This window comes from Cryptotermes secundus, unplaced genomic scaffold, assembly GCF_002891405.2.
Source record: "Cryptotermes secundus unplaced genomic scaffold, Csec_1.0 scaffold313, whole genome shotgun sequence".
NCBI lineage: Eukaryota > Metazoa > Arthropoda > Insecta > Blattodea > Kalotermitidae > Cryptotermes > Cryptotermes secundus.
In genome coordinates, this window is record NW_019744412.1 from 1,393,271 (window position 1) to 1,415,449 (window position 22,179).

Genomic DNA, 22,179 nt, shown 5'->3' on the forward strand with positions numbered 1-22,179 from the left:
CTGAGTTGGATTCGAACCCACGATCCCGGTTTCCAAGCGAGCGAAGACAGTACATGCCTTAGACCGCTCGGCTACCGTAACCGGCCAGGGAGAACTTTACCTTTTTTATTTTGTAATAATAATAATAATAATAATAATAATAATAATAATAGTGAAACGAATGATGATAAAATAACATTGGTTATTTATTACGAACGTGTTCTGTTGACGGTTGCATAATAATACACAACAGGATGTAAACAATAAAGATAATTTTATTCCAGTCTTTCTACTCCTTTATGTTTCCAGAATGAAAGAAAACTGATAATTGTTTTGCTTCTTGTTTTCAGTTCAGTTTTCGAAATGAAGAAGCGTATTTGTAATCTTATTTATTTATTTATACGTCGTCGGTTTTTAATGAAAAATTAATTTGAAACTGTCTTTTCTTTCTACTCATTTGATTTTCCGCAATTAAAATGCAGATATTACGTTGGTTTATTTACATTTCTTATCATTTTCAGAATAAAAAATTCCATTTCGCTGTTTACTTACTGTGAAAATTGTCATTTATAGTTTCTATTCATTCTCCTCTGCTAATGTTATATTTTAGCGTCCTGTTGCACTGATTTATGTCCATGATTTATTCTGACCGTCTTACAGTGCATACATTTATTCACCTTACTCTTCTCTGTTGCACTACACGTTTCAGCACAAAAGTGCATCTTTAGGTGCTTTTCGATGTACGTCGAACTACTGCATTGCATGCCCTGTTGTCTTTATACTAAAATGACTAAAATATATATTCGTCATAATTCCTCTGCTAATTTTCTTACAAAGAAAAGCTGATGCCTACCTTGTTCAGTTCTCTTCATGAGGATGTCGATTCATGATTATGTTTATAAAGTTCGTTGGCCTTTCATAATGAAAAAATAACTCTTGTACCACCGTTTCTTTTAATTCGTTGATTTCCATAACGAGGAATCGAGTTTACATCCTTTCCGTAATATGAAATCCGTCTTTCTGTCCGTAGCTTCTACTTATTTGAGTTTTTCCTAACGTTGTATATACTAGTTTCTTTGTACGTCGAGCATTCTTAATGAAGGACGCAGATTTTCAGCCCTCGTCTATTTCTACGGCGTCGAGCTTCTGTCGTGAAAAAGAAAGTCGAATTGTTAAGCTTTTTCTTCTTAACGTATTTGTCATTCGTCGAGTTCCGGGCATGGAAAAACCGATGTATATATATACTTTTCTTCTGTCTACGTTTTTATTTATTTGTCGTACTGAAAAGCTGATAAATCCTTCTGCTTCGAGTTTTCACAGTGGAAATTCATTGAGTTTTCTCAATAAAAGAGCCTGGTTGTATTTTTGTTTCCCTCGACTTCGTTGATTTTTCACCACGAGGAATGTGATTACAGTCTTGCATCCATTTACTGCCCTCAGTTTTCAGAATTATAATGCCGGTCTGCATTTCTGTTTCCTACTGCTCTGCTTTCCATCGCGAGGCGGCTGGTATCCTGTTAACGTCCTTCTACTGCCTTCAGTTGCGCCTTTTTGTTTCGTTGTGTACTCGTAACGAAGTTGACGATTTTCAGCTTTGTTTCTTCCCACTTCGTTGATTTTCTTCGTACTGGAAAGGTAATATATAAACTTTTCTTTCATGAAAATTGTTTGATTTTCATTATATAGCATTAAAATTCAACACATATTTTATATAATATATATTTATGTATTTCCCATTCTATGTGCTTGGCTGATTTTTGTTTTTGTTCCTTCCTAAGTCACAGGAGTTTCATAATGAAAAAACCGGGTCCTTCCATTCTACCTTGTTAGTCTTCATATTTATAAAAAAGCCTCCACCTACACGTCCCCTTTTTTATCTCTAAGTTTTCGTAGTGAAGAAGTTGATTGTTGATGCTGTTTCTTTCCACTTCGTTGGTTTTCATAATGAAAGGAATTGATTTATACTTTTGTTTTCTTCCGCTTTAAGCTTTTATGATAAGAAGTTTTTTATGCAGTTATTTTTTATAATTCATTGAATTTTTTTAACGGAAATGCTGTATTATGCTTCTGTTCTCCATTTCTTTATGTTTTCGTAACGAAATCCCCGATTTGTGCTTTTATTTCGTTGTTCCACTATGAAGAAGCTGATTTGTTTTTTCTTTTCACTTGGTTGAGATTTCTTAATTAAATAGCTGATACATGCTTTTCTGTTGTTTTTTTTTTCTAGTTAGTAGAGCTTTTATAATGTAAGAACTGATTTATGCTCTTCTTATTTCTATTTCTTTGAGTTTTCATAATAAAAAACCAATTTATATAGCAGTTTCTATCTCCTTCCTAACGTTTTCTTAGTGCCAAATTTGGTTCTATCGCTTATTTGCCCCCTCATTACATATGCATAACTGGGGTTCTGATTAATACATTTCTTCCACTGTTTTGTAATTCGTAGGACGAAGTTTTTATGTTAGCCTGTTAGCTTCTGTGTCATAAGCGAAAGGGTGATATATGTAGTGAGATTCGTGGTGAGACAGAGGGAGACATACATACTGAAATACATGTCACAGTTATAAAGGCTGTCCTGAATAGAATTTGGTGATCTGTCTTTATAACGTTAATATTATTGAAAATGTGCGGTTGATAACTTGACACACGTAAGTGTTGTCACTAATGTCTTTACTCTCACAAGAAATACATTGCTCTCATATCGGCTCTCTGTGTGTTTTAAGATATCCTGGAGACTGTAATGAAACGTTTCGTTCCTCGTACTAATTCCATTATCACGTTGCAGTAACGTTTGAATTGAGGAATCCTGATCAGCACTTCAAACGTAATCAAACGAATGTGGTGAGAACGTGTTCAAATTGAGGTTATCACAGCGGTAACTGTGAAGCGTACATACTTCCGGGATGTGACGCCATGTACTCCGATAAATATTCACCGACGTTTCAAAGGAAGCTGGGCTCCTACCTAGCTACACGGCCTCACAACCCAGAAGATCTCCAACAGTTATGCTGAGAAGAGCAAACATATCTTCAAAGAAACTGATAACTTTCTAAACATTGAGATGAGAAATAGAGGGTATTGGTAAATACAGGTTGAAATAATTACCTTAAAAATATGCATGCGTTTTTCTGAATCTAACGAAGGAATGGGTTACATTAATACAGAATTATGTAAGATTCCACGAATTGTAAATAAAACGTGGATAAAGCAAATATGCCAGAACAGTGGAGAGTGTTTTAATACAATACCGAACCACACTGGTCGCTACGCAGCCGCAAACAACTCTCGGCAGCGTTGCTAAGCAACGCCTCTGTAAACACGACGTCACGCAACAGTGGTAGCTATCACGTAACTGGTTTCTATGGAGTCCATCGCTTGGCAGTCGCTCAGTAAACACGTTCCAACAATATGGGCTCTCTTATTTTCATGTTTCCAAATTTCACGACCTCCTTGGGGAACGAATCTCGTAACATGACATCTGGTTAAGATTTTAAAAGTATCAGTGTTTATTTGTATTGTCAGACAATGATATAATTCTCTGTAGCAGAAATATTATTCAGAAAGTGATAGTCACCCAGATTTTCAAAAAATCTCTGCCTTGTGTGATCCTGGATGTTGAGTTGCCTTTTCACAAAATCCGATAGTTTTTGTAACAGCTCACAAGTTCGGGTTTTGGGGCCGTTCCCTTCAAGTAATACGAATCCAATTTTGAGTTTACCCACGTTGGTTCTTCCGCCGGGTTTACACAATGTCGTCTTGCGTGATAAGCTTTCGTACGGAAACATACTAACGTGATCTCTCCATTCTTCTTTGTAGTATTACACTTTTTTTCTTTATATTTAAAATATAATGAACTGTCCATGTTTGTCTTCTGTGGTTCCGTACGCGTACTCGTGTCTGAAAAGAGGCCACCAAGGGGAGCATTTGGGTCCAAAAGACAGAAAGTAACAGAAGTCATGAGATATTTTCAGATGTTATTACAGTGATAAAAAAAAGTGTACTTGCGGCAAATAAATGTCTCCATGGCCTTAGGAAACACCTGAAATCCCAACTAATACCCAGGAAAACCAAAACTATGATGTATAAAGTACTTGTAAGATCAGTGCTATCTTATGCCTCTGAGACCTGGCCACTGTCAAGATCGGATGAAAGACTGTTAAGTATATCTGAAAGGAGGATCCTGAGATATATCTTTGGACCAGTGGAAGAAAATGGAATATGGAGGAAGAGGTATAACCATGAGCTATACAAACTATTTAATGAACCAGACATTATTGGATTTATAAAGGTGAAAAGGCTTGAATGGGCTGGACACATAATACATGCCAGCGAGAACAGAATGATTAAGAAAATACTTAATACTAAACCAGAAGGAAATAGGAGAGTGGGAAGACCAAGATTAAGATGGGAAGAACGTGTGTGGCAGGACATAAGAATTTTGGGTGTAAAGAACTGGAGGAATGCAGCATCGAATGGAGAAGAATGGCGAGCAATCCTGAGGAAGGCCAGGGCTCGCAAAGGGCTGTCGTGCCAGTGATGATGATGATGATGATGATGATGATTACAATGATAAATCAAGGTGGCTGAGATTTGCAGGGCATAGAGCATGCATGGTAGAGAAATATATATATGGAATTTAGGTAGAAAAAGCGTGAAGAATTGAGATGATTGAAAAGTAGTCCTAAATAAGGAGGATAATACTAAAATGGATTTTAAAAATTAGAACAGTAATGTGTACACTGAATTCGTCTCTCTCACAACAGGAACCGGTTGCTGTATTTTGTGGATAAGTTCTGTAAGACAGTGGGAATTTATTGAAGGTCTGAACAAGTACAAGCTGCCCGGCTGCTGAGCTGTTTCTACTTTGCATCTCTTCGATGAAGCCAGCGCCCGTTCTCACACAAGCAGTGGCACGGCCATAGATGAGTAACACTTCATGACCTCATTCACTGCTCACGGTTTCCGTGGCATTTTCTTTTCTTGGGTTCAAAATTTTGTTAATATCATCTGCGCTTATCAGCTTGCAGCAGTGTACGTCAGAATAACCCGACATTTTGGTGAGGGAATGACGCTCTAGTCTTGTGTACGTGTTATTCTAGGTCAGCAGTTTTTATTCCGTGGATTTTTTCAGTTCCCCCGGGAAAATTCCGAAATAGTACCTCAGGTCACGACCGCCTCCTTCCAGATTTCTCCCTAATCCACTGTGATCACGACATTCGACACCATATATTCTGCGAGACATACAGCGTCATAAAACCCATAAAAGTCGACATCACACTGTATTGACGAAGGAAACCCTTGAGGATTCCATGCGAGTGAAGAGAGTACGTGGAGTACATGAAACAAACGCTGGTTCGAGCCCCCGTCTCGTGTACTTTAGTGTTATGTATGTGCGGTACTGGTACCGTGTGAAATACTAGAAAACATGAAAGTAAAGTGAAAATTGGAAAATGCGCAACACAGTGAAGCCGTTTCATTTTCAGCAGGCGTTCAAGGATGCGTTGTGTCACTGTCGTTCGCCCATTGGCTGTGCAAGGGTTCGAGATGTAAGAACCGTTCATGACTGAGATTTCATACTAAGTCTCAGAAACTGTTTCTGAAACACACAGGGGCAACTGTACTGCTGTCTGAGGAACAAAATTATGCATTTCATTACTTGTTAGTTTTCTTTATGGAAAGAGGTAGTTAAACGCACCCCCCCCTCCTCACAAACCGGTGGGCTGTATACCGTCAAGGCTGTTCGCGTTAATAACATTCAATACCAGTAAAGCATGCTGTGGATATAAAAAAAAATATTTAGTATTCTTTTCCAAACATTTAAGGTAGTCAGGGTCGTTATAAATGACTCCAGGAACGTGCAAGCATAATGGAATTGTTTAAAAATGAAGTTAGGTTCTGTAGAAGTTTCATGGGAAGGCAAACACTCTTTTTCTTTTTAATAGACAATCCGTTTTGCGCTGGTTTTTATATGCATTTTGCGGGACTTCGTCAAGAATACCTCTCAGTTACAAGATTATTTATTTATTTAGTGATGAAATTTTACAGGCGTCCACGTGTGTTGGAAGCATGTTCTCTCAAGCTTCTTCAGATCATCAAAATGGACGTTGTTCGAAAACTCATTGAGACACGGTTTCACTCGTACAGTATTTATGACATGTTGTTTCTTCTTCTCGCTTGGGGGTAGCACTTACTGTTTCTGGAGATCCATATATTAACTTTCGGTTTGCAGGTGACGGCCGCGCAGCAGAAGAGGGCAAGAACAAGAATTACAGACGATCAGCTGAAGATTCTGCGTGCTCACTTTGACATAAACAATTCTCCCTCTGAGGACCAGATCCACGAGATGGCTAGTCAGAGTGGATTGCCACCCAAAGTCATCAAACACTGGTTCAGGAACACTTTATTTAAGGAGCGTCAACGGAACAAAGATTCGCCCTACAACTTCAATAACCCCCCATCCACAACTCTGAACTTGGAGGAGTACGAGAAGACGGGAGAAGCCAAAGTGATGCCACTGAATAGCAGTGGCAACGGGAACGAAGAGCAGCAGACTTTGAGCAAAGAAGCGACACCCTTGAGGCCGCCTTCAGCATCAACAGGATCATCATCAAGCAAAAGGAAGCAGTCACAGCCCCAACCGTTTCCACCCCCGCATGCATTTCCCCAACCCGCAGAAATGATAAAGACAGAACCTAGAGAGATCACCGCTCAGCATTCAGACATCCAGGATCACAAATTCAACAACTTGTTCCTCGACTCTGATCATGGCAGTAGCAACAGGAAAGAAGGTGGTGGAGAGAGGGTGTTAGACCTCGCAGATGAGAAGCCTCTTCACAGTCGGTACCCACCTCCGAGTCCTGTTACCACGATGGCTGGTAACAACGGGAACAGCAGCAACAACGACGGTTCCAGTTCCGTACATCCCTCAAACCTTATCCGAACTTCCTCTCCAAGTTGCATTACCTTGACATCCATTATTGCGTCACAGCTAGGCTCAGACACTGTCACAACAACACATCCAACCATGAACGCGACGAACATCACAGTGACGTCATCATCCCATTCCAGTAACGGCAATAACAGCAATATGTTGCCTCCCAAATTGACGCCACCGAACTTCCCGCCCCCCAATCAAATTCCCACGTCGCCAGGAATATTGACATCTCTCTCCTCATCGGCCGCTGTTGTATCAAGAAGTGTTAGCCCCGGACGATCGTACAGTACCAACTCCTCAGATGGCTTTGGACACTCTTCCCTGCCGCCGGGAGGATGCGGCGGTGGAGGTGGTAATAGCAACGGAAGTAATTCTTCAGGAGGCTCCTCTGGTAAGAGAGCAAATCGCACGAGGTTCACTGATTATCAAATCAAAGTGTTGCAGGAATTTTTCGAAAACAACGCGTATCCAAAGGACGACGATTTGGAGTATTTATCAAAACTCCTCAGTCTCAGCCCACGAGTCATAGTTGTATGGTTTCAAAATGCTCGCCAGAAAGCACGTAAAGTGTACGAGAACCAGCCCCCAGTAGAAGCGCCTCCTGGCGTGGAGGAAGGGGGCGCGAATAGGTTTCAAAGAACGCCTGGATTGAACTACCAATGTAAAAAATGCCTACTTGTGTTCCAGCGCTACTATGAACTTATAAGACATCAGAAAACTCATTGCTTTAAGGAAGAAGACGCTAAAAGATCTGCCCAGGCCCAAGCTGCTGCAGCACAAATTGCAGCTGTTCTATCTTCCGAGGATTCGAACTCCAGTACCATAGCAGAACCTAGTCAGCAACAACCGCAGCAACCACCCCAACCCCAACAGCAGCAGCAACAACAACAGTGTCATCAGCAACAACCGTCTATAGTGTCAGTGACGTCCTCAACGTCGAGCAACCCTGCCACTCCTTCAGCTGCCGTAACACCCACACCACCATCATCATTGTTTCCACCTTCACCAGTCTCCAGTGCACCAGGCAACACTGACAACGTCGTGAAAGAAGGAACTTTCCAGTGTGATAAATGCAATCTAGTATTCCCACGATTTGACCTCTGGAGAGAGCATCAACTTGTACATATTATGAACCCAAATTTGTTCCCTACATATCCACCAGACAGTCCATTTGGAATTCTTCAACAGCATGCGCAGATACAACAACAGCAGCAGCAGCAGCAGCAACAACAACAGCAGCAGCAGCAACAGATGGCTGGAGTGGTTGCAGCAGATTTGTCGGTTAACTCCACCACAGCTTCGCCGCATTCACATCCACTGGCGTCTGCGCTCTCTAACAGACGCAAGTTTGACGAGTTTGATGACACACTAGAGCGAGACTGTGACCAACCGAAAGACAAGAGACTGAGGACGACCATTTTGCCAGAGCAACTGGACTACTTGTACCAGAAGTACCAACTGGAGAGTAATCCATCGCGCAAAATGTTGGAGAATATTGCGCGAGAGGTCGGCCTGAAAAAGCGTGTTGTACAGGTGTGGTTCCAGAATACGCGAGCACGTGAACGCAAAGGACAATTCAGGGCTCATGCGCAAGTAATTAACAAGCGATGCCCGTTTTGCCCAGCGTTGTTCAAAGTTAAGTCTGCCCTTGAGTCGCACCTGGTAACTAAGCATGCTGATCAGTGCACGCGCGGTGAGATCAACATTGACAACTTGCCAGATGAGGAACTGAGCATGGAGTCTGCCCCTTCATCTCACATGGGTGACAGTGGTGGCAAAGTCCCCACGAACTTTGGTTCAACGACTCCAACCCCTAATATGATGCCGCCACTTTTCCCACCTTTTCACACTGACATGGAAAACTCTCTGAAGAAATATTATGAAGAGTCCATGAAACGTTATATAAGCGAACTGCAGGCACACCACGCCGCACAGAATGGTGGCATTGCTAAGGAGAGTCTGCATGTCCCAACAGATCTCAGCATGAAGATTAAACAGGAACCAACAACCCCAGGGAGTGAAGGGGGTGGAAGTGGAGGTGGAAGTGGCGGTGGCGGAGTCGGTGATGGTCCGCTTGATCTCAGTAAACCTGTGGATTTGAGCCGCCCCGTTAAAGTTTCCTTGGAACATGACTCACGATCTATGATGGCCGAACCCGGGCCCCTCACAGACCTGAGTGAGCGCAGCCTGTGCTATGAAGACGACAGTATGTCCGAAACGACGGAGAACATGGACGGTGACGAAAGCAACCCAACCTCGCCAGCTTCCAGCACCCAGAGTAGTCATCAACGACATATACCTTCTGGCGGCGGTAAGAGGTTCCGCACGCAGATGAGTAGCCTGCAAGTAAAAGCAATGAAATCCTTATTCAGTGACTACAAGACCCCAACTATGGCAGAGTGTGAGATGTTAGGCCGTGAGATCGGTCTGCCGAAAAGGGTGGTCCAAGTATGGTTTCAAAATGCCCGAGCCAAAGAGAAGAAGAACAAAATCGCGCTTCAGAAAGCTTTAGGTGGCCCCGATACGTCTCCCTCCGTGGTCACGTCATCAGAATCGTCAAGACCGCCAGAGGAATGCAAACTCTGTCAGTTCAGATACTCCCATAAGTACTCAATTCAAGATCATATCTTCACCAAGAAGCATATCGACAATGTGAAGGCCCACATCGAGAGTGGAAAAGGGGATACTTCAGGAAACACGAGTGATGGGGGCGGCAGTGGGTCTGGGGCCGGGGAATTCACCGTGCCACCAGTCCCCAGTTCATCTGGAGGCCCTGACAATGCAACAGTTCCCCCCCAGCCTCAGTTCATAAACAACAGCGTAGCAGCCGCTGCAGCCCAACAGCAACAACTCGCTCAGCTACAGATGCTGCAGATGGCAGCAGCTTCCGGTCTGGCACTTCCGAACTCGCTGTCAGCGCAGGCCATGGCAGCTGCAGCGGCGGCGGCGGCGGCCGCAGCTGCCAACTCCACGAAAGATCAGCATGGAGGCTCGAAGTCTCCGGCGCCTGGGCCGGACGAAATGGCGCTCTTGCATCAGCTGTACGGCCTGGGGCTCGCCGGCTTTCCCGGTGCCATGCAGGCTGGGGGCTTGTTCCTGCACCCAGCCATGTTCTCTGCCGCAACTGGTGAGTAGCTCTGCTAGGCGGAATGTTTTCTCAAACTCCATACCTTGCGTTTAATTTTTTTTTTCATAAGTGTGCACATTATGTTGACGCAAATTAGTGTTCTGTGTAATTAAGAGCCGCGCGTTCCCCGTTTGTTCTGTCCGTTCCAAGTAGCGTGCTGCAGTTACGTTCGCGTTCGCTGTGTCAGCAGTCAAATGCACGCTCCAGGTCCAAAAGCCTTGTCCTTCGTTTTAAATTAATGATATTATCTAATGTTTAAACTTCGTACAGTTTTCCAAAGTAACTTTATTTTTCATTGATGTAACAAATGTTTGCTTAGAAAAAGGAAATGGCACTACATTTAATTATTATGCTCGCTGTCACATGACATGTTTACAAAAATACTGTTAGCGATATATTGACAATTCAGACGATCTAATGTTATACGTGTATGTCGATTTCTGCATGATGCTATATGTGAAAATTGTTTTCATTGTTTTATGCTATAAGTACCAGAAAATTTAAGTTGACAGAAAGTAATAATCAGCTGATATTTCCGTTGTGTGACGATTGCAAACTTCAATCCGTGCATAATATTAGGGACACAGTTACTGTGCATTCAGATAGGAACAGTTGTCAGAATTCTAGCGAGTTTCGTCTCGTTTGAGACACTGTGTCAGATATACAGAAATATTATCTCATACCAACAATTTTTTAAAATTATTTTTCTGCTCTGAATGTTATTAATTTTTATACATGTTTAGTGTATAATAAATTTCGAAGACGATCCTTTGTATCGCGTACATAAAAGTGAAACAATTTTACATAATTTCTTGAAATAAATAAAGGCTTTCGATTTTATTTTTAAAACAGTACGCACTTTAATTTCATATTTCTGTGTTTTACGGAAATTCTTTTCCCCGAATCCGTCCCTTTTAATTCCGAGTCTTTTTGTAACTAGGAAACGTCAGTATTATTGGTTTGCTGACCAGAGGAGAGAAACTCGAAACTGGGAATGATTCAGTTTTCAGGTGATAAGACGGGGAATCACCTACTCAGTTGGGTATATTTTATATAGGCCCTGGGGTTTACTCAGCCTCTAACAGAAATGAGTACCAGGAATTAATTAAATAATTTTCCTGGGGAGTAAAGCGCGGCAGGCGCGTAAGGCTGACAACCTTACCGCCATCTTTGAGCCGATTGTCTAGATAATGTGGGACCCTTAACGTCTCACAACCCTATGGGCCTTCACGGCCTGTTACAGGGATAACTTTACTTTTTTTTTACTATATATAAATGTATACATACGTATAATATGAATGACGGCACGTCGTCACGTGATGTCAGAAGGATGTCCATTTTCTGAAACTGTGTTCTTGTACTAGATATTTGTAAGAAGCCCAATAATACTCGACCCAATGCACCGCTGTCAGAAACCTCTGTAATTGCTTTACTGTCCAGTTTTAGCCAAATGTAGAGCTCGCATGTTCGGGCTAGGCTTCGTAGGAAGGAACACTTCGCAGTTAGCGTTTAAGTGATATAATTATTGATTCCGAATGAAATTATCCTATATTTTAATTATTATTACTATAACAACAGTTTTACCTTATTATAAAATAATAATTATGATTAGGAAAAAGTGTCTCTGTGCTTAGTTAATTAAACACCATGCATGAAGACGTATGGGACAGTTGTAGCTCCACCCGTTCTTGGCCTAGGCATTAGATAGAGGTAAGTGGTCGGCTTCATTATCCGGTACCCACTGATTAGGAAGCGAAATGGGGCTCAAAACAGGTCTGGGCACTGTAAAGTAGAGAAAAATCTCTGGCCCCTGCCGAGAATTGAACTGCGGCCGTCCAGCTCGTAGCCAGTCGCTATACCGACAGAGCTCTCCCAGCTTCTTGATTTCGCTGAAATAGGGCCAGCAGGACTTCCTTATAGAAAGCCTTAGACTTGAATTGATCTGTTCATAAACCTTGACTGAAATTCGAAGATTTAAATTCTCTCTATAAGATGGCAATACACTGAGTTCTGGAAACTCGCCTTCGGGACATTTCCGCCGGCAAGTAGCACCGAATCTTACCGCGTAGGTTCTCTCTGCGCATGCGCTGTCTAGAAATCTCGCTATATTTATATTACATTGATACTAGCATTTAAAAACACGTGTTTATCGCACTAAACATTCACTTTGATTAAACTGACGCTAATGTTTCTCGTTAATTTTGTTAAAACTTTAAGAAACGCACAATCAAACAATTATGTGGAGTATTCAGCAAGTTCTATATTCAGGGAACCATAACAGACCGTTGATAATTCAAAGTACAAAATTATAATAAAAATTGGAACTTGTATTTTAGTACTATGACGCACTTCTATTGTTTTCTAAGTGGGGAGAAAGTTGTAATACGAAGAGACGTGTGGGATGAGCCGTGTTGATGTTTGGAAAAGTCTGCAGAACTTTCTTTGTACTAATATAATTCTACTCCGTTTGTTGTGACGAAGGTATAGGTGCAAATTTCTAACGCAAACTTTAGAAGTCGCGTTTCCCACCTGCAAAAAAAAAAACGACCGTATAAATAATAATATGGACAAGGCTTGATCTATTAATTCACTCCAGACATCATAGTAACGGCTTATATTAATTCTGGCAACAGCTAAGCACAGATTAATGACAATTTTTGTTCCGGAAATATGTTCTTATTCTGTCCGTCACCTTTTTATTTTTTTTTTCCTTTCAACGTGTCTGTTTTGAAGTGCTGGACTCTGGTCAGCGTCTCGGCCCCTTTGATGCATTCTTTACCCATCGAATGGCTTGTACATAGTTTTTGTAACAAAAAGACAGGCGGCAGTTTTTGTTATAATGTTTTTGAAATCAGTTTTTATCTCACCGCGTGATGCCTATATAAGTTAAAAGTTTGGAAACGGACTGAAGTAGTGGGCCCCATTGTTCATGTAATGTACCATCGAACGTAGCGAGGTTTGTTTCCATTGCATAGGATTCAATGTGTTGGTTACGGCTTCATTACTGCTCTGGCATCGCCATAGCAGCCACGGCGTGAGAGAAAAGGGAAGCTCTCGAAGAAAGAATTGAGTGTCGAAAAAAGAAGGGGTGGGGGCGCTAAACAATCTCGTGTTTCCTTCTGTTTCTACTACGCTTAAACCGGCGATTAGACTGCAATGTCTTGAAAGCATCTGATGTATACCATTTTTCCGCCCCCTCTTCCCCACTTGTGCCATGTGCCCCCGCATGTGTTCGAGGCTATTGTTTCTCTGAAAGACTTTGTAATCGTTTCGCATTGGAATTCCTTATTCAAAGGTATTCTGGTTTTAAATGTTTTTATTTTTTGGAAAATTAGACAGGGGTGAACACAACGGAATGGATGTCGACACGGAATAAGGAGGACAAGGGATGATCCCGGGTAGTAATTAAGGAATGACGCGCTCTCTTTTGGCAACCAAAACGTAACGTATAAACGAACAAGAACATGATTATGACACAAAACGTTCTGTTTTCTGGCATGTAAATATATGTTAGTAGTCCAGCGACTTCTCAGAGCCCGTATCTACACTGTTGAGCCAAGCTAGAAATCAGCGAAAAGCACGCGGCAGGCGGAACTCTGCCCTCTTAATATGTAGCAGTTTATTCCTTCCTAAATGCTGAATTATCACCAGGCTACACGGCGTCACATCATAGTCACTGCTACGAGAACCCCAATTCCAACACAATTCCCACGTATTCTTATATAAATGAACATTTCATTGACACAAGAAATATTGGGCTTTGTCCATCGTCCGGTATTCTATAAACTAAAAGACACAAAGTTTCTGAAACTGGATCTGTTTCCATCCTTAGATTAAGTTATTCATGGTAATTAAGGCCATCACTGGCTGATCGAAGGAATTATAAAACAGATTCCATGGAGGCTGGAATTTTGAATCCGACTTTCAGATTTATATTAATGTAAAATGTAGCAGAGAATAAATAAACTATGAAAATGTGGATGTGCTCTCATAGGCAGGACGCGCGGTCTCCAGTTCAGTGCCTGGGCAGTGCCTCTGCATGACCACGACCTCTTCCTTCCAGATCCTTTTGAATTCATCATTCAGTAGTCGCTCTGTCATTCAATGTTGTATAGGCCACTTTTCGTTTTTTAGTAGCAAGCAAAGTAACCGAAAAAAGTATTCACTTACATGTGTATATGTATGCATATACAGGGTGTCCCAAGAGGAGAGGTCACTATTCTGCGAGTTCAGAGTACCTGTCAGGTGTATATGTACATGTTCCCTGTTCCGAACGGTTTCCGAGATAGAGCTATTTCACTGTACAGTACACTGTCATACTGTACAGACGAGCAAGACGCCATGTCATCACACGAGTTGCACCGAGATAGAGTTATTTCACTGTACAGACGAGCAACACGCTATGTCATCACACGAGTTGCAAAGTGCATTGATGTTGACGGTGGAATTTTCGAAAATGTATTGCACTAGGTAAACTGTGCCGACTTTGTCACCTGAACAATAAATACCGGTATTAGAAACAGTAAGTAATATCTCTTTCTTATCAACAGTTTTGGAGCTTTACAGCTGTATCTCGGAACCCATTCGGAATAGGACACATGTACATACACACTTTTCTTTCACTTAGAATGACCGATACTATGACCTCTCAGAATATTGACCTGTCCCCCTGGGACGCTCCCTCTTTATCGCTATTTCTCCAAGAACACAGCTTGCCTTACAAACGTCTCGATACCTCTTTGTAAACAAAACTTCAAACAATGTGTAACATTTTCATACAGTATTTCGAGAAATAACGCTCAGATTAAGACGTTAAAATTCTCTTGTAATTAAGAAAGTGTGAGATAAGGATTCGAACGGCATTTTGAAACTATTGCAACATTAGTACAAGGCTGTGACAGCAGCAACTTTTGCAGAGTAAGGCTCAAATTTTGCAGTAAGTTTAAGTGGGAAGGCAACATTTACATGTATATACAGTAGAACTTGGTTATAACGTCATCAAAGGGACCTAAAAATAGTGTCGTTATAAACGAATGTCGTTGTAACCGAAATGGGCACTTCCACAGTAGCCTTATGTTAGTCACGTAAAAATCTACCAAAAACCGAGTTAAAATGTTGCATTTTTAATATCAAAGACATATTACAGCGCTTTTCACTGACAATACACACCGCACTAATACTGTATATTAAAGGTAGGCCTACTCACCAAATTACAGTAGATTACATCAATTGTTGTGCCTTACTGTACCTAGATACGAGTACAGTAATCAGTTATCTTCATCTGTTTCCTGTTACTTGCCCAATACACACTTTCTAAATTACGTTCAATGACCATATCAGAGAAATTCAGGAATGAAAATGACGTTACATACGAGGTTGATGCATTTGTGCATGTCGTTCTAAGCAAGGTATAAAAACAGTTGCTTTATGAGGAATTAGTTCATACCATTGAATATTTGACGCAATAGACAAGGTGTCGCAGAAACCGATGTTGCTATAACCAAGTTTTACTGTATGTCGTTTGTCTGCCTGTATTTACATTAATTTCAGGCTTCATTGTACCCCAAATATAACATTGTATCCTGCAACGTGCTAGTAGCTGCAAGTGGGGCATTCAGACTAATCAGGGGCAATGGAATTGAATGGGCTTGTAGTTGAACCCGCCTCGATGTTGTGTAGAAATCCCACTAAACAATTTCAGGAAAAATAAAGAGCGGATTGAATGTAACTTTCCGTACGAAAAATCAGTAATTATATAGAAGAATATTCTTATAAAATCATTTTCAGACGTGATTTACAAGATTTAACGAATCCTAAACTTTATTGGCCATATTCATTATTGTGTAGTGTTTCCTGTTTCTTTAAGAACATGCCATAGAAGGAAAAATCTTACGTTGTTTTACCACGATTCTCATTGCACTAACGCGATTAATCTTATGGTAAAACTGCAATAAAATTGTGCCGAATAACATGACACAACAGCTGATCGTAGCATAGTTGTTGCTATTTATACCAGCCACTTTAATCCTATTTATTTAACTGTATTTGTGTGTTTCATGTTAGTCTTCGTGCAAGCAGCATCAACTGGCTGGAAATTGTGGAAACGCGATGTTTTCTATCGAGTAAAGACGAAATTTTTAATGTTAGTTACATGAACTTAATGCTTCACCATATAAAATTACATTTTGTACCTGGCAAGAAAGAAAAACAGAATGATTTATTCATGTTGGGCGCAGTATTGATGCCTTATGACAATAACAGCGAGTCTGCAGACAACTCCCGCTATGTGTCTTCGTGCTGCGAATGGTTAATACAGCTACAGGTAGAAGCTAAAAATCAGTTAAATGGAGGTGGTTGTTATTTAGGTTGTTGATACATCCACGCGTATGCAAATAAAGTCGTTGAGTGCAGTTGTACACCGCCTTCTCATCGCGTTTCGTATTCACTCTATTGTGGGGCACTATGCTACAAGCCGGGAAGGTCGCGGGTTTGGATCCCGTTGAGGTCACTGGATTTTTAAATTGGTCCAATCCATTCCAACCGCACTATAATCCTGGGATCGACTCAGCGTCTAACAGAAATGAGTACCATGAATCTTCCTGTGGGTAAAGAGCGACCGGCGTATAAGGGGGCCCATACACGTACGAGCCTGGCTCGCGAGTCCGACTCGGCTCGGGTTCCAATCTAATAGAAAGGAGATGCTGGGAAGCGATGGTTGATACAGTGGCAGAATCTCCGGTTCTACACCTGTAATCATCAGTGCGTCTGTAGAAACGGTCACTACATATGCATGTTTAGAGGATGTAATTGGAATTGTGACGTCTGTAGAAATGGTGCATGCCCCTATAAAAATAAAACTTCTGGAATCTCATACGGCAGTCAGTTGTCAGTAATTTGTATTATTAAGTAAATAAATTGAAATCATGGATTATAAGTTGGACAGAACATGTAACACATATGGGGGATACGGTAAATGTCCACAAAATTTTAGTCCCGAACCCTGAATGGAAGAAGCCAGTTGGGAGGTGATAATTGATTATTTTCTTGTCATGTAGGACGTCTGCGTCATGGAGTTAATTTCAATGCACGGCCCACATTTTTTTTTCCTCTTGGCACTACAGCCCCAGTGGGCCTAGGCCTACCTCCATGAACTTCTCCGTTCACTTCGGTTTTTCTAGATCTTAGACAAACGGTAGGACTCCTTGGGCGGGTGATCAGCTCGTCACAAGGCCTCTACCTGTACACAAACACAGAAAAACGCACACAAACATCCATGCCCTAAGTGGGATTCGAACACACGATCCCGGCTTCCGAGCGAGCGAAGACAGTACATGCCTTAGACCGCCTGGCTACCGTGACCGGCCGGCCCACATCTAGCCCACCTTATTGCGACATTTTGTTTCTGTTCTGGACCTAGATTTTAACACTTTCTCATTTTATCTGTTTTATTTAGTTTCAGTAAGAGGAGAAGTGAGTCGGGTTGCAGGGTATATCTCATCTCGTCCCTGTTTTACAGCATATTCATGAGGGACACACAATACCTTTATTTTGTCCTCACGCCCACAGACACACACACACACAGACGCGGACTGAGTTTAGCTTCATCCCCCCCCTTCAACCCTTTCACTGCAATGCAACTCCATTAAGGTCTTCCCTGCGTGCGGTACTCCGAACTCTGTTTCTCAGGGTTACGCTCCCCCGTCAGTCAAAGTTTGGTGGTGCCCCTGTAAAGTGGCTGTGCATATAGACAGGGACATGCAGACATGACTCGCGGAAAGTCTAACCAACACCGTGCAGAATTTGCATGAAATCGTATGGGGCCCTCAGCTTCCAGCACTATGGACTTACTGTACATGCTTCATGGAATTCATCCATTCACATTGAATTTTACGGTTCTTCCATCTCTTAAACGTAAACATAAAAATTCTACGAAGGGGTTTTAACGCAATTTTGAAAATTATTTAGTAAAGCATTTAATCTGAAATATATTGAGGTGACTGAACTGTCGCCTTTTAGTTAAACTTTGTTTGGGTCTATTGTGCAGAAACAATGTTCACATTTGTTCCCAGCTGAGGCATTCAGCGCCATATTATTCTGTCGTCAAGAGATCTCACGGACGGTGTGGAGGGGGTCCGCCTCCCAAATTGAACTTTACGTTTACAAAACTCTTATAGTTACATCTTAAATGCATTTTTTGAACTTGGAATTATCAAGAAACCAATTTACATTTATCTCCTTCTTGATAATGAACCGTACATAAAGTTAATAGAATTAGCGTTCTTTATCATGGGCTTCCCCGCGTCCACAGCAGAAGCAGGAGAACGGGTTACTAAGTAGCGAACTGGACTCCGACTTTGTGCCCTCAAAAGCTTAAACGATGCAGACTTTTTTTTTTTTGCTTCGCGTTCCATAATGGTCTCTCCGTCTCTCTCTGTGTTTATTATTTGCTTTCTTTCCAAGTCACGCCTTTCCAGTTGTAATTCGTAATTTTGTTTCCTAACAACAAACTGCATGGAGGAAAATCCTTCTTGTGAATCCGATAGTCCCGCAAATGATCAAGAAATAACCTGCCTTTTGTGTAAACCGAAGCTTCATTACCGTGTGAGCTAGTCACCGTCCCTGTTCGTTATCTTCTGTGGGTTGAATGTACCCCGAGCCTAGACGCGCCACTTGTCGTAAGATCCACTGTAATATTGTATTTAAACATCCTGTTGCATTAATGTATCATTTATTTCATATAGTATATTTCCGTCTCTAGTGCAGCTCATCATTAGTCACATGTTTCGGCCGTATAGTGCCATCGTCAGGTGTCTTGTATCTCGTCAAAATTATTGCGCTGTACAATATGTCAAAATTTCCAGTCGCGTGTAAACGCGATATTACATAATTAAAATAAACTAAACCTAATTAAAATTAATTAAAAGTAGTTAAAATAATTAGTATTCTAATGTTATCCTTGCAGTCGTCCATTCTTTTAAACGACATTTGCTTGAGTATCTGTAATTTTGGATTTATGTGGGCAGCATTCCCTTTGCGGCGTGTGGTTGTGTTGTTACACAGTCAACGTAAAGAACTGAAGGCAAAGGGGCGAATTTAACGAGAATGACAAGACTACATCAGCATCCTAAGAATAACACAATAACACGCATAACACCCACGCCGCAAAGGGAATGCTGCCCAAATAAATCCAAAACATGAGATCTCAAACAAACGAAGTTTAAAAGAATGGATTGCATGAATAGCATTAGATTATTAATTAGTTTCAATAAATGTAATTTTATTTGAATTAAGAGATATCGCCTTTACACGCGATAAGAAATTTTGATATACTATAATACATTGCAACAATTTTTGCGAGATACAAGACACCTGATGATGGCAGATACGGCCAAAACATGTTGCGAGAAAGATGGGTGACTAATAATAAGTTCCACTATAATATTTTCCACCCATTTCCTGTGCTTTACATTGAATGACGCCGTCAGTAAGTAGACTAATTAATCGAAATTCTATCTCGTAATTTGCTGACGGGCTGACGAAAGCAAGGAAAAGACCTCAGTTTGGGAAACCAGTGTCCAAGCTGAGGTTCGAACGGAGCATCTCTTGAACAGAACGCGAGAACGTTACCCCTTACACCAAGCGGTTCAGCCTCTTCTACATCCCTGGGTTTTATATTCAGGTTTCTGGCTTCTGGTTTGTGATACACCGTATCTCGGTAGATAGGTGACGTTTCGGAAGAACATACTGCTTCTATCTTCAGAGTGTTTTAACATGTTTATATATAAAACTGTATAGTGTAATGTCCCGCAAGACCATAATCATATTTGATTCCGTGAAATCAGATTTTATTAAATTTGCCTTACATTTCTGTTTACCATATGCGTGCTGTATCCCTTGCCCACAATTTAATCTCAATATTATTTTGTTCGTATATGTTACGGGAGAACTCATATGAAGGCCAGTGTATAAAATATTTGTCGTATAGTTCCGGGGTCAGTAGCACCGAGAGAGGTGAAGTTCCTGTGTTCCAAGTTTTCTTGACCTCTGCACCAGTAGCAGGGCTGGGGTACAGAAGTTAGACTGTAGTTTCGGCAGCAGGAGATGATCTTGTGCGTTTTGTTTATTTGCTGACGGATCCTGTTCACTGAGCCTGAATGCGTCTTCATGGTCTTGGCACTCGGGGCGTGAAACACTGTCCAGTTGCAACGTAAAAACGTGCTCCTTGACGAAGTGGGCTGAAGCAGCCGTTATCTCCACTGTCGGAGTCTCCGTGAGATCTCTTATTCGGACGGAGAATGCGCTCTTCGTTTTTGTGACGCTCTTTATCCGAAACGTCTGTACATATTCACCAAACTGCACAGCGACACATTCCATAAATCGTGATCCCCATCTGTCCGTCATCTCCGTGCAATTCTTATCTTCTTACTGAGAATTTGCGTATTGTTACTAATTTCTCTAGTCTCTCGTCCTTTATATGTCATGTGGATACAATTCTTATTTTTGAACTGGTTTAGGTACGGGCTGGACGACCGAGTTTGATTCCCTGCAAGGGGATTTTTTTTCTCCACGTCGTCTGGACCAGGTCTCGGTCCCACCCACCCTCCTATACAATGGGCACCGATGGTTCTTTCCCGGGGGTAAAGCAGCAGGGGCGTTAATCTGACCATTCACCTCCACCTAGTGCCGAGGTCAAGAGTGGTGGAGCTTACCTCCACTGCTCTTTATGGTGTGATGCTTAATTAATTAAGCGTTATCTCATTTTGCGCTTCTACAATTCATTGTAATTCCTTTTCATCTATTGGTTGTGTTCTCTTGTCGTCATGTATTACTGTGAAAGTTACCACTCCTAAAAAAATCGTGTATGTAGTTCCTCGTAGCGTTGTCATGTAATCTCACCTGCATTGATAAATTTAGGAATCCGTTGCTTCCATCCTCATAATAGAATGAATGCATGTATTGTATCTTCGAAGACAGAATTAATCGTTTCTTGTTAGATTTGAGGTTCTCACACCGCTTACTGAACAGTGCAGTCTTCTAGAGTGTACGCCGTATACTATGAAAGGAAATTTACGGATATTTCAGCATAAATTACTACCTCCATCATCAGGGTCAAATTGTGTGTCAAGTAAACACCCTTCAAGAAGCGAGAAACTTGTGAGTATCGAAGCGCGCAGTGTTTCAGCTGCAGAAAGAGGACGTTGCAGATTCCTCAGCGCACAGGTCTCAGTGCCTCGCTCCCCACGTGTAGGCCTGTATCTTGAATGTATTTAAAAAGTCATTTGTCCCTGTCGAGAGATGATGGTGGCTGGTTCATGGTTTGAAGGCATCGTCTCTATGAATACTTGAACCTATGCACCCATCATGAATACACAAACCATTATGTTGAAAAGAGGGCCCAAACCAGCGGAGGGTATGCAAATACGGGATGAATATAGTGGGCCCTCCCAGCGGGATAAGAATAACGCACTACCGGGCTACTGCGGCCTTTATACGTGCGTTTTGTGGACGTGTTAGTGGAGCGTACTCGCCTCCCCTTCAGCAGTTACAAATGAAGAAACGCGTTCCCTTCCTTCGCATGTACGTAACTTGATGCACGCGCGATCGGTAAGGCTCTAGATTTGTATTTTGGAGGTACTCTGTTCGAATATCGGTCTGGGTCGCAGGGTATTCTGAGTTTTCCCTAGTCTCATCAGCCAAATTCCAGGATAGCATGTTGATTATATCAGGGCCAAGGCCGCGCCACAGCTCAAACGGTTAGTCGCTGGCTTCCCACCGCGGCGGCCCGGTTTCGATCCCGGGTTTTGGTCAAGTGGGATTTGTGGTGGACAAAGTGGCGCTGGGGGCGGGTTTTTTTCGAGTACTTCGGTTTCCCCTGCCAATCTTCATTCCCCCAAATTCTCCATCATCACCCGGGGCAGCCTACAATAGGCCAATCAGTGGCCGCCATGCCGAGTGGACCCAGTTGGACTCCACCCACCACTAAGCGAATTAAATTTAAATCAGGCCCATATCCTTCATAATATTTTTTTTGTTTTAATTGATCAGTTATTACAGCATTCGAAACTACACAGCGTTACATACTGACAGTGTCGTAAAATGGGCCTCAACACTATGCATGCTACATGCGCCGCCCATCTCA

At 41.8% G+C, this 22,179-nt stretch overlaps 1 protein-coding gene across 3 annotated transcripts in view; it reads left to right on the forward strand.

Annotated features, from left to right (window-relative positions):
- Positions 1–22,179, forward strand: part of LOC111874714 (zinc finger homeobox protein 4) — a 310,881-nt gene that overhangs the window by 114,557 nt on the left and 174,145 nt on the right. For all 3 annotated transcript variants that reach the window (XM_023870448.2, XM_023870447.2, XM_033755572.1), the window contains exon 4: positions 6,209–10,040. In XM_023870448.2, coding sequence (XP_023726216.1) covers positions 6,209–10,040 — 3,832 coding nt within the window. The remainder of the gene's footprint in view (positions 1–6,208; positions 10,041–22,179) is intronic.